Here is a 14,280-nt window from a genome sequence, read left to right as displayed (position 1 = left end):
TAGCGAAGGATTTACGGAAAGATCTGTAGAACACCCAGTCATTTTAGTACCCCCACTTAGGGGAGAAGAATACGTAAAGGATGAGAGGGATACGTAATACGCCTACGGTTTACTTTTTCACAGTTGTGGCAGATTGGTATGAACAACACGTGACGTCAAATGACCCCCTCACTTTGGAGAACTTCAAGCTGCACCTCGTCAATCTGAAATATTTTGAAGTTCATTTCACTCAGACATTAGCATCGATAAATAGCCATACCCACCCACCCAGCAACATGGCTAAGAGCACGAAATCCAGCGGCAAGGGGAAAGCCCCCGTTGTCGACAAGAACAACAAGAGGAAGCGGGACGAGACGAAGGGTGGAAAGACTGACGAGGGTTTATCCCTGTTCAGCGCAGTGAAGGACGCCGAGTTGGACGATGTGTTCAGCAAGAGCGTAAGTGATCCGCGTTATGGGTATGATACACTCGCTGACTGCTCCCACTAGACGACCTTCTCCGCAGCTCCCTCAGCCCCCGTAGCTAGCAGCTCGAAACTCCCCTCAGAGACCGCAGCGGAACCCACCACCAAGAAGAGCAAGAAGCAACCCACTCCAGAGCCCGAGAGCAGCGACGAGGACGAGGTCGACGAGGCAGAAGAGGAGGATGACGATGGCGCTGATGCTGGTGCGGAACAAACCGAGGAGGAATCTGACAGCTCCGCCGATAGCGATGAGGAATTCGTCCACGAAAGTGTCAAAGCCAAAGCTGAGAAGAAAGCTGCTGCCAAGAAGGCTAAAGCGCTTGGGAAGTGGACACCTCCTGGAGAGACGCAAGCGGATAGAGATAGACGGACAGTGTTTGTTGGGAACTTGCCCATCGACGTGGCCAAGTCAAAGGTGGGCTCGGGTGTGGACCCTTTGGACTATTTCAGAGCTGATATGACTTCTTCACAGTCCGCACTTCACACACTCCGATCTCACCTCCTTACCTTCGCCCCCACGGCCAAGATCGAATCGATCCGATTCCGATCTGTACCCTTTGCAACCCCTACCGCGGCTTTACCCACCGACGATCCTGAGAAGGATGAGAATCAACGAGCCAAGAGGGAGAAGGAGCGGGCCAAAGCTTGGCGATCGCAGCAGGACGCAGAGGGCACCACGAAGAAGTCAAAGAACCGAGGGGACGACCAGGTGGACGAAGCAAAGGTCTTCATCGATGCAAAGGGGAAGAGAAAGGTCGCTTTCATTAAGAAAGAGGTGCGTCTTATCCGCCGTGCGACGTTGACGCGTGTGCTAATGACTACCCCAGTTCCACTCTGAACTCGGATCATGCAACGCCTACGTCGTGTTCGGTCACCCTCACCCCGATCGAGCCGCCAACGTCGCACCTATTCTTGACCCTTACGAGGCCGCTACCAAAGTCCTCGAGGCCAACGGCAGCTCTGTCCTGGAACGTACTATCCGAGTCGACTCGCTGCGACTCCCTTCTGCCGTTGCGCTCGCTTCCGCAAGTAATGCACTGAGCAAGCGAGACGCGTGGTTGCCCAGCGGTACCGACCCGAAGAAGAGTCTCTTCGTGGGTGGTTTAGACTACGCCGCGAAGGACGAGGACGTGCGTGCGTTCTTCGAGGAGCTGATCAAGGCCGAGAGAGGCGCCGGCGAGGGGAGATACGTCACGGGGGTTAGAATTGTCAGAGATCAACAGACACAGCTTGGCAAAGGGTTTGGATATGTCCACTTGGCTGTGAGTGCGAGCTATCCCCTCTACAGGACTCAGAGCTGACTCCTCCCCAGGACCGCGAAAGCGTCGAGGAGATCCTCGCGATGGACCAGAAAAAGATCAAGTTTGCCAAACGATACCTCCGAGTCCAACCCTGTAAAACCCTACCCACCGCCAAAACCCTCACCAACACGATCAAATCCCTCGCCAAACCCGAATACAAAAAGAAGGGTTCTGAAAAGTCCAAATCCACCTACAAAACCGCGTCCGGCGCTGTCCCCAAGGGTAACCCGAAACTCGGCGACAAGATCAAAGACCTGTCAAAGGAGGAGAGAAAGGCTGTCAAGAGTACGGATGCGGATCGACAAGCTCGACGAATGGCCAAGAAGAAGACTCGAATGGCATTGGAGAAGGGCGAGAAGGGTGCGGTGAAATTGGGTCTTACCCGGGCGGAGAAGGAGAAGACCAAGGGTGGGAAACTCAAGGCGAAGAAGGGGAAGATCAGGGGTCCTAATGCTATTGCCAAGATGAAGGGTTCGAGGGCGTAGAAGCGTGTATGCATAGCTTGTGAGATGTGTTGACTGAGAATCGATGCATTATAAGTTTTGTAGATATCCACCCAACGCACGTGGCGTTCCCCTCCTGTTGATCGCGTGGGAACGGCAAAACAAACAAAATCAAAATAGAAACAACAACAGAGCGGTTTTTCACACCTCTTCACCTCATTCATCTTCCCACCTCGTAATGCCTATAGCTCTTAACAACATGATGAGCGCTACGGCAGGTCCATCCACGTCACCTACGACACAGAAGATATCCAAAGCTGCATTCTTCAGAGCTAGATCACCGCCCATCGTCTCGCCCACTACCAATGACGATTATGAGAACGATCTCTCGGGGCGATTCGACTTGTCCACAAGACTTGGTCCGGCTTCGAATCCCTTTGGCGGCGGAGCAAGGGAGGTGATGATGGACACTACAGATCCCACTGTTAATGGTTCTGGCGCGCGAAACTACTCGCCCGACGACGATCAACCATTTCATCACAATCTGAACGTGCCCCTTCGGAATAGCTATTACGAAGCATCGCCTGCGACTGATGGACACGGTCCGATCTTAGATCGAATTCATCATCCAACCCAATCGCATAACCAAAACCAGAACCCCACCACACCGGTACGACGCAATCCCACCCTAGTCTCTCAACGAACCAACTCCATCTCACACAACCATAGCACACAATCCGAAAGCACTCACACTCAACATGACATGAACACCTGGGAAGAATCCGCGGGAGACTCGCCCACAAAGGAGAGTACGATCATGGGGATCGCAGAAGGATCAGATGAGATGCTCATGACGCTTCTGGCGGGACAAGCGGCGGTGGACTGTGAGAGCTTGCCAGTGGGAGGATGGGAAGAAGTGGAGAGTTGGAAGAAGGTGAGTTGCATAAGTGGATATTCTCTCCTGTCACTCACCGCGCACGATTGCTGACTCAGCTGCATCACACATAGGAACTGACCCTGCTCGAGAACCGACTCGAATCGCTCCAATCCCGTCATCAAAGAGAAATCAAGATCCTCACAGCCGCACGGACATTGCAGAAGCTCAACAATTCGAACAAAAGAATGTCAAAGCAGACGATGGAGAGTCTTGAGCAGTCTGAGAAACGAGTGGAAGCGGCTGAGAAGGTACGTTTACTCACATCCTTCTCAAGCGCGAGATTCAGGCGACTGCGCTAATCGATCTCCGCTTACCCCCTGTAGGAAGTACTCATCCTGCGCGATCGGGAAGCACAACTCCGTCGTCGATTGATGGAACACTGGTCCGGCTCCATGGCATGGGAAGTGCGACGACTCGAACGTGTCTCTGGCGAAACGCAAGCGAAATACAACAAACAATCTCGAAAGATGAACGCTTTTGCCGCTCGCGAGGCGGACCTGCAGCGCCAGACCGAGGAGAAAGCCACGCGGGTGGCAGAACTCGAGGAGATGGTGATTGAGATGGGGAGGAGGGAAAGAGCCATCGAAGAAGAAGCGAGGGAGCTAGATGAAAGGCGGCTGGAATTGGAGAAGGAGAAACAAGGGTGGCTCGGCGAAAAGGAGGACTACGAGAGGGAGAGACAAGGGATAGTAGCTGAGAGACGGACGTGGGATCAAGGGAGAATACAATGGGATGAGGAGAAACGACGTTGGCAACAAGAGAAGGACGCGTTGATGAACGATCGCCAAAGGGTGATCGAGTCTGGTCAGATGTCAGACAAGGACCGCGCGGTGATGGACTCGACTCGAGCGGCGTTGGGTCAAATCCTAGGCAGGAAAACAGGTACCGTCGGCGAGACGGAAGTCATCTCTGCGTTGGAGGAGGTGAAAGGATTGGTGCAGAGACGCGAGAGGGAGGTGTCAAATCTCAGAGATGAGATGAGGGAGGTGAACATGGGTCTAGAAGAGGAGGTGAGGAGGGTTTCAGAGGACCGGAACAGTTGGAAAGCTCGAGCAGAAAAGGGAGAGGCAGGGAAGAAAGAGGAGTGGGCTGTTTTGGAGAAGAGGTTGAGGGTGGGTATTTTCGTTAAAAGGCACATGAGCGAGACTAACCATCCGGGACACTTTAGAACCAACAAGACCAGATCAACGATTTGTCACTCCGCAACGAATCCCTCTCCACCTCACTCAACGCCGCGCAAACCGCCGTCACATCGCTCTCTTCCGAATCATCCTCATCCACCAAAACCCTACAAGCGCAAGTCAAAGGTCTCACTTCGGAACTCGACTCGATCGCCTCTCAATTCACCTCAATCTGGTCCCTTCTTCCCCCTCCTTCCCGCCGAGAACAAGCCGACCTCGTCGATCCTCGTACGGGCGCGAGTAACCCCGATTTCGCAAGTCCGAGTCGTTCCGTCGACTTCTCCGCCCTGCAAGCGCTTTACACTCCCCATGAGGAGCAAGTCGGTGGGATCAACGAGATGTTGAGTAGGATCAAAGGGTTGATAGATGACGGGAAGATGATGGTGGAGCGGGTCGTCAGAATGGGCAAGGAGCGAGAATTGCTCAAGCAGAATGCGGCAAAGGCGAAGATGTTGGTCGAGGCCAGTACCCACAGTCTCGAGACGTATCAACAGTGAGTCGTCGCGACGTTCAGTGCGAGCACCCCTTTGCTAACTGCGTTGTGTGGTAGACAAGTGGCAGTTCTCGAAGACCGCCTTGCCAAATCCGGTTCTTCCGAATCACACTTCTTGGAAGAACTCAACTCTCTCCAATCTGCACTTGACAACGCCACAGCGACGAAACGAACACTCGAATCTCAACTCCTTGCACAGCAAGAAACGTGCAACAGGTTATCCGAAGCGAACGATGCGTTGTCAGCAAGAGCGTTGGAACTTGCCCAAGTAGCGGAGGATGAGAAGAGGGCTTTGCAGAACAAAGTGGAGGAGATGAAAGGGACTTTGAAGGGTTGCGAGGACGATGCAGATGAGGAAAGAGCCAAATCACAAGCTCAGAGAATACAACTCTTGGACGAGGTGAGTAGGCTTGGCCAATTATCATCAATGGGAACTGACGTCGTGCGTAGCTCAACTCGTTACAAGCTGAAGTGGGAGATCTGAGAAAACAACTTCGAGCAAGGGTGTAGAGTGGCTATCACTTCGCTGCTGGTGTGGCGGATGTCATTTAGAGGATTTGTGAATGTCTACGATCTCAGTTGTCATTTTGGTATTTACAGTTTAGATGGATAATGCGACAGTCTGTGGTTTGGCGTTCACACATCGTATCCCGCAGCGTGAAATCGCCATCAAAGGGCGGCATTGCGTGTGTACAGAGCGACCAAAACAAGCAGCTCGAGTGTCTCGTTGCATCCGGTCAGACTGACCTCCATGTTTGATGGCTAAATTGAGGAGTATGTGCATGTTGGGAATGAAGATGAACACGGGTTGAGTGCCGCTGGACCGCGTGCATGGTCGGAGAAGCGAGCATCAAGCGTCGATGAGCCTTGCAACCTGAACGCCACCTCAAATTGGCATCTCCAATTCATGCACACAATAGCTACATTTGACTATACTGATTCCACTACAGTTTGACACGCCCAAGAAGAACCTCAGCACAGCACCACGACATCACACAATCTCCTAAGGTCGGATGGCGATCTTGAGGGCTTGTCGACTGCAGAGGTATTTGGTCAATTTTGTCCAACTAGTCACACCCTACGACACTCACGAAGCCATCTTGTCCAAAGCCTTCTGGTAGTCCTCAATGGCAAAGACGTCGGTGACCATACCTGCGGTCTTGATCTTGCCAGAGTCGAGGAGGTCGATGGCTCGGGGGAAACAGTAGATTTGGGAGAAAGAACCAATGATCCTCTTCTCGTTGACGAAGATGTCGGTAGGGGACCACTTGCCAACCCTAGCCTTGTCCTCGTAGACACCGTATACGAGGAGAGTTCCACCTCGGGTGACGTAGTTGATGGCGTCGTTGACAACGGACTCGACACCGGTACATTCAGCGACAACGTCGAAGCCGTCTACGTCCTCCCGTCAGCGACATCTCAACTTTTTGAATCCTCGCCACTCACAAGGGTTCTCCTCCTTGAGCTTGGCCCATTGGTTGGCAGCGTCATTTCGGTCAAGGTCGACGTAGGCGTCGGCAGCCTCGACTTTTCGGGCAATGTCCATCTTGATACCCTTGTTGGCAGCGATAGTGATGTGACCGGCACCGCCGATCTGCACGTTTAGGTCAACGACTACCCAATGTCATTACCACGACATAACCCGACACACCTTCATGAGCTGAGCAAGGATCAAACCGGTAGGACCGGCACCGATGAGGAGGACCTTGGCACCGAAGGGCATCTTCAACTTGTCCATACCGTGGATGGCACAAGATGCGGGCTCGAGAAGGGTAGCCTCTTCGTCGGAAAGGTTCTTGATCTTGTAGATCTTGGAGAATTTGCTGAGTGCCAAGCGCGGTTAGCCGAGACTCGGTAGACGTGAGGGGGGAAACCACTCACTACTTGAGGTACTCGGCGAAACCACCGTCTCGGGTGACACCGGCGGCGGAGAAGTGCTCACAGAAGAGCTCGTCACCCTTTCGGCAGTAGTGGCAGTAGCTACAAGTCTCTGTGGGTGGAACAGAACGATCAGCATTCTATCCCACAGCCAATTGCGCGCCGCACAACTCACCTCCGACATCGGCAGCGACTCGGTCTCCGATCTCGAAACCGCTGACCTTGTCACCGAGTTCGACGATCTTGCCGACGGCCTCGTGTCCGGGGATAAGCTAGAGCATATCGTCAGCTAGAGTCATGAAGCGCGTTTGCGAACGGACTCACGGGGAACTTGGAGATGAACTCTCCCTCGTGGATGTGAGCCTATTGGCTGGTCAGCTTGGAATAGGAGCGGTAGCCAAACAAAGAAACATACATCGGTACCGCAGACACCACAGATGTCGACTGTATCGGTTCAGCGTCAGCTTTGTTCCGTGAAAGTAGATCCGAGGCTAGACTCACCCTTGATGAGGACTTCATCGGCGGCGATCTTGGGGACAGGGACAGTCTTGATCTCAAAGTCTTGAGGCTGTGGCGGATGAATCAGCACTGCGATCACATGGCATGCTCGACCGACTCACCTTGTTGTACCAGAGGGCTTTCATTTCAGAGGCGACCATTTTGAATAGATTTGATTTGGTTAAGCTGATAGTGTAATGAATGGAGAAAGGAGAATGATGGCGAATGAAGGGAGGGGTACATGGATATATATGTCAGCCAGTGATCCGATTATATCGCATCACGCCCACTCCTTTCATCTACAATGCAAGTCTGTATGGGATGCGCGGGAGGGAGGGCTCGTGCTCGACACACGGACACACAAAGGCACGTCCAATCGGGACATGGACATGGACTGCGCCCAAGCGCTCGTCGCCATGAGATGGGAATGACAAGACTCACATGTGGGTAGATAAGTGTGAGATTTGGTATATAGATGTGGGTGTATTTTCTTTTTGTTTTGTCTAGAAGAGAAAGAAAAAGAAAGAAGAGAGAGAGTATGCTATAGATCGTGCTAGTCTTTAAAAAGGGTTGGTTTCCAAGCCCTTTTGCTCTTGCGGTAACAGAATCAGAATACGGACTGCTGTAATCTGGGCTTGCGTGTGTTTAAACTAAAGCCGTGCCATACATCTCAAAATCCCTGATTGACAATGACGTCGAGGCACTTTGTTACCCTGATCCAATCTCCAATCTTCCCGAATGTCCTCCTCTTCTTTCCCTCTCCCAACCCCTGTCTCATCAACAAGCCTTCGACGCAATTCAACCAATTGTACCCCTTGCACATGATTCCTCTACCCGCATTCTGCCGTTAAATCTTACAGTTTGACATCGGTAAGAGCTATTTCGCTTGCCGCAATTCCGATCTTTGGTGGGGGTTGGCAGTTAGTTGCCATCCAAAATACTCTCACGAAGAAGCTAAGACCTCGTTTAAAGAGGTGGAGATCAATCGTCATACCTAAAGCTACCACTAGACAGCTGGTAGTCACCACGACCTAAGCATTCTGTGCGCCTAACAACAGTCTCAAGACGAGCAGCAACGACGGACCCAATTCATTTACACATCACCACAAAAGAGCTATATGGTTTTCTCTCACAGCGCAACTCCCAAAGAGACATAACATAATTGAATGGTTAAATCACGGTTACTGCAGGCGGAGTCGTCAGTGATTCTACTCCGACACACACTAGATTCGCACTTACCTTGGCCATCATCATAGTGACAAACTCGTTGTAGTCGATCATGCCGTCACCTTTGTCTATGGTCAGCTGGTTTACCCCTCCCCCCCACGTAATACAATACCCACCATCCTTGTCCGCCTCTCGGATCATTTCACTGATCTCCGCGTCCGAAAGCTTCTCACCGAGGTTGGCTAGCGGGGGGTTAGCTGGATGATTTTTACACATCGTTTGAGTCAGATAGTGCACTCACTCATAACGTGCTTGAGCTCAGCAGCGGAGATGTGACCGTCGTTGTTCTTGTCGAAGACCTGCAGGGTGTAGGTTGGTCAGTATGCTCAACAGCCGACTCATGTGCATCCGGCTCTGGTTGTCATGTTGGTCGACTGGACGTGATGCCTTTCATCACAAGTTGTCGCCGAGGTTGCCATTCGCCTAGCCAAACTCCTGACCCACCTTGAAAGCCTCTCGGATCTCATCCTCAGAGTCAGTGTCGTGCATGTTCCTAGCCATAAGCGTCATGAACTCGGCAAAGTCGATCGAGTTGCTAGCATCGGCGTCAACCTGTCGAGTCGACGTGTAGAGCATCATCAGCATCTGTAGTGCTCATATGGAGGGGACGCCAAGTGTAGAGTGGTCAAAGTCCACCTCGTACCCACCTCGTTGATCATGTCCTGGAGTTGAGATTCGGTGGGATTTTGACCCAGAGATCGCATGACGGTACCGAGCTCCTTGGAGGTGATTGTTCCATCGCCATCTGCGTGTGTGGCGTACACAAGTTCGAGACGGATGTTCACGCGGTTGATGAATAGGGTGAGGAGGGGAAGATTCGCGACAAATTTGTTGATCGATGGGCGATGGAAGACGGTGAAAGTACGATGGTAAAGAAGATGAACCACCTGTCAGCTTCGGTTGACCATGGTCATGCGATGAGCACTAACCTTTGTCGAAGAGAGAGAAAGCCTCCTTGAACTCTACACGTCATACACAAGTTACTGTCAGTTCTTCCTCCAACCTGTGATCGAAAACTACATCGAGCTATTTTTGGATGTCAGTGGAACATACCAGCAATTTGTTCTGTCGGGTAGATTGTCAAGTTCGAAGCGTCAGCTCTAAATCGTCATCCGTCGTCTGAAGGAAGTTGGCTAACCTTTGGTCTATGAAAGCGGACATCAGCAACACTTCACAGCATCAAAGACAGGGGATGCACGTGTGGGGCCATACGATTACAGCCTGACTTGGGAGGAGAGAAGAGACGGGCCAAGGCTCACCAATTTGTCAGCCATTGTGTATGCAATATCCAATCGTCAAGATCGTAAGGTATAAAGAGGTGAGAGAAAGAGAGAGAATGGAAAGGAATGCAATTCAATGTGGTATAACGACGACAGTGAGCATCCACAGACGCACGACGAGCGAAGCAGCTGTGACACGCGTTTTGCGGATGTCTGGCTGATAAATGGTATGACGTGCATCAAAATCTGTATCAGGCTGGGACCAGCTCGATGTGATGACGTAAACGTCTCGATTTCGGATCCGGCTTTCGAAGTGAGTTGCGCATCATGATGGTAAAAGTTGAATGATACATAGATGACTCAACAACTCTCATCTATTGCCTTTCGGTTCTCTTTCAACTGTATCGTTCGAGATAGATTGCGCGGAGATGACCACATCCATCCTCAACAGGGCCATATCGGTTTACTCCCTCCCCGCAGAACTGCTATCAAACCTATCTGTCCGATCAATCGAAGCTCAATCATCATCGACAGCGACAAACGCAAACGATGACGAGCCGTCGTCCAATTCCAAAACCAAGAATGGTCAAACCCACACCTTGAACGCATCGTCGACTTCGTTGGGATGTCAGACTTGTCCCAATGCAAGTTTCGAGACGGTGGAAGAACAGCGGAATCACTTCAAATCCGATTGGCATAGGTATAATGCTAAGGCGAAATTGACCGGAAGGACAGTCACCCAGGAAGAATGGGATAACATGGTGGAAGGTGAGTACTGGTAATCGCTGTCAGATAGATATATCGCAGAAACTGACTTTTGAACCTGTCTAGGCGTCTCGTCCATATCTGGTTCTGCATCATCTTCGTCGTCTGGCGATTCTTCCCATTCACAATCGAAAATCAGTCGTCTTCTAAATCGACAAAAGCTCAACCCGACCTCTGACGGGGATAGCGACGAAGCTGCCGAACTTGCAGATCGTCAACGTCGTGCCCACTTACGTACCGCCGTGATATGGTTCACCCCTACCTCCCCCTTACCTTCATTATCTGTGCCCAAAGACACTCAGTTCGGTATCCATCGTGCTCTGTTTCCACCATTCGAAACTGCCGGTGATTATCTGGAAGAGCTTAGGAGGATGCAATTGACCGGAGACGAGGAGGAAGATCAGGAGAGGAGGATCACTCTGCTCATGGTTGCAGGGGGTCATTTTGCCGGGATGGTGGTGGGCATCAAGCCGAGAGGAAAGACGGAGAGACAGGATGTGAAAGGTGCGGGGGATGTGAGAGTCTTGCAGCACAAGACCTTCCACAGGTATACCAGTGAGTGATTTCAGTATCCTCCATTCGGGTTAGCCGCTTGCTCACGCTTCATCTGTAGCCCGTAAGAAGCAAGGTGGTTCGCAAGCGCTCAACGATAATGCCAAATCCAAGGCTGTCTCGGCGGGTGCAATGCTTCGTCGATACGGTGAACAAGCACTCCAAGAAGAGATCCGAGCACTCATGATCGAATGGGCGGAAGACATCAATGCCTCGGAACGGATCTTTATCCGGGCTAGTACACATGGGAAGAAGAGTTTCTGGGGATACGAGGATGCACCGATCGATAAAGGTGACGAACGTATCAGGTCATTCCCCTTTGCGACAAGACGACCTGTAAGCTGGCAACACCCTCGGCATGAAGGATAGATGCTGACTTTATGATTGTAGACTTTGCAAGAGCTCTTACGTTGCTGGCAGGAGCTCACCCGAGTCAAGGTATCACACTTGTCGGAAGATGCGCTCCAGGCACTCGACGAAGCGTACATTGCGTCTCTCCAACCCAAGAACAAAGTCATCAAGCCCACGGCCACGCCAGCTCCCCAACCTACCGCCACTCCAGTACCGCGTCTTTCGCCCGAAGAAGAAGCGCGACTGGATCGACGACGACGACTCGAAGAGATGATACGTAAAGGACGATTAGACGCTCTGAAGCCGTTCTGGGCGAAATACAAATCCGAATACAGCTCATTATCTGAGATTCTCGGTCTCGCTTCTGCAGCAGGCCAAGAAGACGTTCTTCGATGGTTATTAGAGGAAGAACGACTCGATCCTACTCTCCCTACACCCGAGGGCAAGTTCGCCTACGATCTCTGTTCGACGAAGGGCGTACGTAACGTATTCAGAAGAGTGGCACACACCTATCCAGATTGGTACGATTGGAAGGCCGCTCGTGTACCTTCCGGTCTCAGCGAGGAGATGGAGCAAGAACAAGAGAAGAAAAAAGCTGAGAGGAGGAAAGGACTCAGAGAGAAATTGAAGGAGAGAGAAAAAGCCAGAGCGGAAGACGAACAGAAGGAGGAGAAAGTCTCACAGACACCACCTCAATTGCAGGTTCCGGCAGCGGCGATGACGGGATTGAAGGGACCGCAGAAGTTGGGAGGGAGGATCGGTGGGGAAGGTGGACTGGCAGGGTTGAGTCCTGAGATGAGGCAGCAGATTGAGAGGGAGAGAAGGGCGAGAGCGGCCGAGGCTAGGCTGAAGTAGACGATGGGCATAAAGTTCAGATTAATTAGAAAGAAGACAAGGAGACCCTGGATTGTAACGTCTTCCGAGTGGGCAATAATATCCATTGATAATGCATGGTACACAACACCTTGAAGAGAAATGCCATTCCCTCTGGGCACCCTTTTCTCGCACCCTCCTTGTCCTCTCATACAGCCGCACAACAGGATTCTGCTCCACCCGTCAACCTAAATGACACCCTGTTTCTTCAGATCCTCGTATACTCTCCTCGAGTAGACATTCCCTTCATCATCTTCAAATTCTTCGGCCTTCTCCATCTGAGCCATCTCCTGTCTTCCCTCGATCTTCAGCTTGTCGGCGACTACGAGCAAGTGTTCACGTCAGTCCATAAGCCATCACTAGAAGCTGACGAGCACTCACGAGCTAAGACGTCATTGATCTTGGTGAGACCGTACCAGTGTTTACCACCAGCTGGTAAACCTAAAGCACGTAGCGCAAAGGCATGTTTTGATTCGCTGAAATGTTTGTCAAACGCTTTTCGTCCTGTTACGAGCGCAATTAGTCATATCAATTTCCGTATCTGAGAACAGCGCAAACTCACCTTGGTATGAAGCTTGACACAATTCACAATCGAACGTAACTCCCAAACCATGCAGCTTGTACAGCCAATATGGGATAGGTTTCCCGTCCCAACCCAAGGGCAGCTTCAACGGGTTATAAACCTTTCCATCATCATCCTCTTCCTCCTCGTCATCGCCCAATTCCACAGGTGCAGGCGGCGCTTCCTCCTGCTCCACCAACTCCGCTTCTCTCTCTCTGGACGTAAGCGCCATACGTCTCTCGACTTCTGATCGCGAATCGGCGAGTAATCGAGGAATAGGGGGGAACGCTAAAAGTGCGGCGATGAGATATGTGAGTCGAGCGGGAGGTAAGAGTTTTGATCGGGATGAAGAAGCTGATGCGTTGGGTGGTGCGGGCGAATCGTTAGATTTTGATGGATCAGAAGATGATTTCCCTTCGGCTTCTTTCTTCTTGTGTTTGGCCGAACTGAGATGTGCTGTGTAAACTGATTCTTTCGAGTACGATTTTTGACCTATACCCATATAGTCTCATTAGCATCAGACCGCTACACGATTCAAAGTGGTCACTTACAATATTGACACCAAATCCCCTCGCCTGTGGGCTGCGCCTTCCCCTTTGAACTCTCCGCTTCCCAACCTTCCACTTGTCCAGCTTCCCAGGCCGCCTCAAACTTCTCCTCTTCCTCCTTGACCTTTGCGTGAATATTGACCAACGGCAGCGCTCTCTCAAAGAACGAAATCAAATAGTTGTACAGCGTTTGAACGTATTCGAGATATGCGACGGTGGACTTCTCTTTCAGATCGAGAGTACGTTCGACTTTGCCATGTTTCAGCATGTCGAGATAGGCAACGTAGGATAGACGTGTGGCGCCTTTCAGGTTCAAATATTGCGAGTGGGGGAGATACAAATCGAGGTGCTTTCCGAAGTTCTCTTCTCCGCTGAACACCGAATCAAGGGCTTAACGCGCGCGAAACCAGACACATATCAGCGAGGTCCTGCCGTCTTGTTCGAAGCGTCGGTTCACTCACGATCAATGATGGTCGGTTCGTCCTCGCCTTCCACCTGGAACGACTGGACACCATCGCCCTTGACAAGTTCCTCAAGCTCATTCGTGAATTGTCGAGCGTTGATGCCTGGATGTTTGAGATGGAAGTGCTTGATGTTGTGATATCGTGAATAGAACTCTGCGAGGTCGTCTTCTCCAGGTGGAGGAGCTGATAGCAAGGCGAGTTCTTTCGGTCGCAATCTATGCGCAACGAAAGACCAGTCAGCTCGGCACAAACAAACTCACGTATGCTATTGGAGACTCACCCAGGCAAGTCCTCATACATGTCTACAAGCTCCTTGCGCAGAGTCTCGATACGCCCTAACAGATCTGCAGCCTTCCTATCTCTTCGAGTTATATTTCGTTGAACGGTCGGATTTTGCATGAGCACATCGGCGAGAGCTTGCTCATATCGCTCAATCTCCTCATGCGTCTGTCGTTGCGTCTCGATGATCGAGTTCATCTTTGCTGTTTTACTGGTGGGGTAGCGTGCAGAGTTTACAAACAGAT

The 14,280-nt window shown here is 51.4% G+C and overlaps 6 protein-coding genes across 6 annotated transcripts; 3 read left to right on the top strand and 3 right to left on the bottom strand.

Annotated features, from left to right (window-relative positions):
• Positions 1 to 275: 275 nt before the first annotated feature.
• On the top strand, positions 276 to 2,249 carry CI109_100928 (uncharacterized protein; the record flags this gene model as incomplete). Its single annotated transcript, XM_032002581.1, has 5 exons — positions 276 to 437; positions 489 to 878; positions 936 to 1,238; positions 1,291 to 1,725; positions 1,776 to 2,249. 5 exons carry the CDS (start codon positions 276 to 278, stop codon positions 2,247 to 2,249), a joined length of 1,764 nt encoding a protein of 587 aa, XP_031862920.1.
• Positions 2,250 to 2,445: 196 nt separating this feature from the next.
• Positions 2,446 to 5,328, top strand: CI109_100927 (uncharacterized protein; the record flags this gene model as incomplete). Its single annotated transcript, XM_032002580.1, has 6 exons — positions 2,446 to 3,141; positions 3,216 to 3,392; positions 3,468 to 4,256; positions 4,313 to 4,818; positions 4,876 to 5,218; positions 5,269 to 5,328. 6 exons carry the CDS (start codon positions 2,446 to 2,448, stop codon positions 5,326 to 5,328), a joined length of 2,571 nt encoding a protein of 856 aa, XP_031862919.1.
• A 493-nt stretch (positions 5,329 to 5,821) lies between these two features.
• Positions 5,822 to 7,355, bottom strand: CI109_100926 (chlorophyll synthesis pathway protein BchC; the record flags this gene model as incomplete). Its single annotated transcript, XM_032002579.1, has 10 exons — positions 5,822 to 5,855; positions 5,910 to 6,213; positions 6,265 to 6,412; positions 6,470 to 6,641; positions 6,700 to 6,808; positions 6,872 to 6,968; positions 7,021 to 7,059; positions 7,112 to 7,140; positions 7,198 to 7,264; positions 7,317 to 7,355. The coding sequence occupies 10 exons, from the start codon at positions 7,353 to 7,355 to the stop codon at positions 5,822 to 5,824; spliced, it is 1,038 nt and encodes a 345-aa protein (XP_031862918.1).
• A 1,020-nt stretch (positions 7,356 to 8,375) lies between these two features.
• On the bottom strand, positions 8,376 to 9,695 carry CI109_100925 (calmodulin; the record flags this gene model as incomplete). Its single annotated transcript, XM_065966867.1, has 10 exons — positions 8,376 to 8,378; positions 8,434 to 8,483; positions 8,538 to 8,603; positions 8,663 to 8,720; positions 8,866 to 8,973; positions 9,069 to 9,166; positions 9,351 to 9,383; positions 9,475 to 9,486; positions 9,560 to 9,566; positions 9,681 to 9,695. The coding sequence occupies 10 exons, from the start codon at positions 9,693 to 9,695 to the stop codon at positions 8,376 to 8,378; spliced, it is 450 nt and encodes a 149-aa protein (XP_065822939.1).
• A 374-nt stretch (positions 9,696 to 10,069) lies between these two features.
• CI109_100924 (uncharacterized protein) lies at positions 10,070 to 12,164 on the top strand (the record flags this gene model as incomplete). Its single annotated transcript, XM_032002577.1, has 4 exons — positions 10,070 to 10,409; positions 10,473 to 10,961; positions 11,020 to 11,294; positions 11,349 to 12,164. 4 exons carry the CDS (start codon positions 10,070 to 10,072, stop codon positions 12,162 to 12,164), a joined length of 1,920 nt encoding a protein of 639 aa, XP_031862916.1.
• A 206-nt stretch (positions 12,165 to 12,370) lies between these two features.
• CI109_100923 (uncharacterized protein) lies at positions 12,371 to 14,233 on the bottom strand (the record flags this gene model as incomplete). Its single annotated transcript, XM_032002576.1, has 6 exons — positions 12,371 to 12,504; positions 12,564 to 12,686; positions 12,745 to 13,236; positions 13,296 to 13,682; positions 13,754 to 13,971; positions 14,037 to 14,233. 6 exons carry the CDS (start codon positions 14,231 to 14,233, stop codon positions 12,371 to 12,373), a joined length of 1,551 nt encoding a protein of 516 aa, XP_031862915.1.
• Between the last annotated feature and the right edge of the window lie 47 nt (positions 14,234 to 14,280).

Source organism: Kwoniella shandongensis, chromosome 2 (genome assembly GCF_008629635.2).
Source record: "Kwoniella shandongensis chromosome 2, complete sequence".
In the NCBI taxonomy this organism is placed as follows: Eukaryota; Fungi; Basidiomycota; class Tremellomycetes; order Tremellales; family Cryptococcaceae; genus Kwoniella; species Kwoniella shandongensis.
Note: the sequence above shows the minus strand (reverse complement) of the source record. Positions and strands in the feature narration are given on the sequence as shown.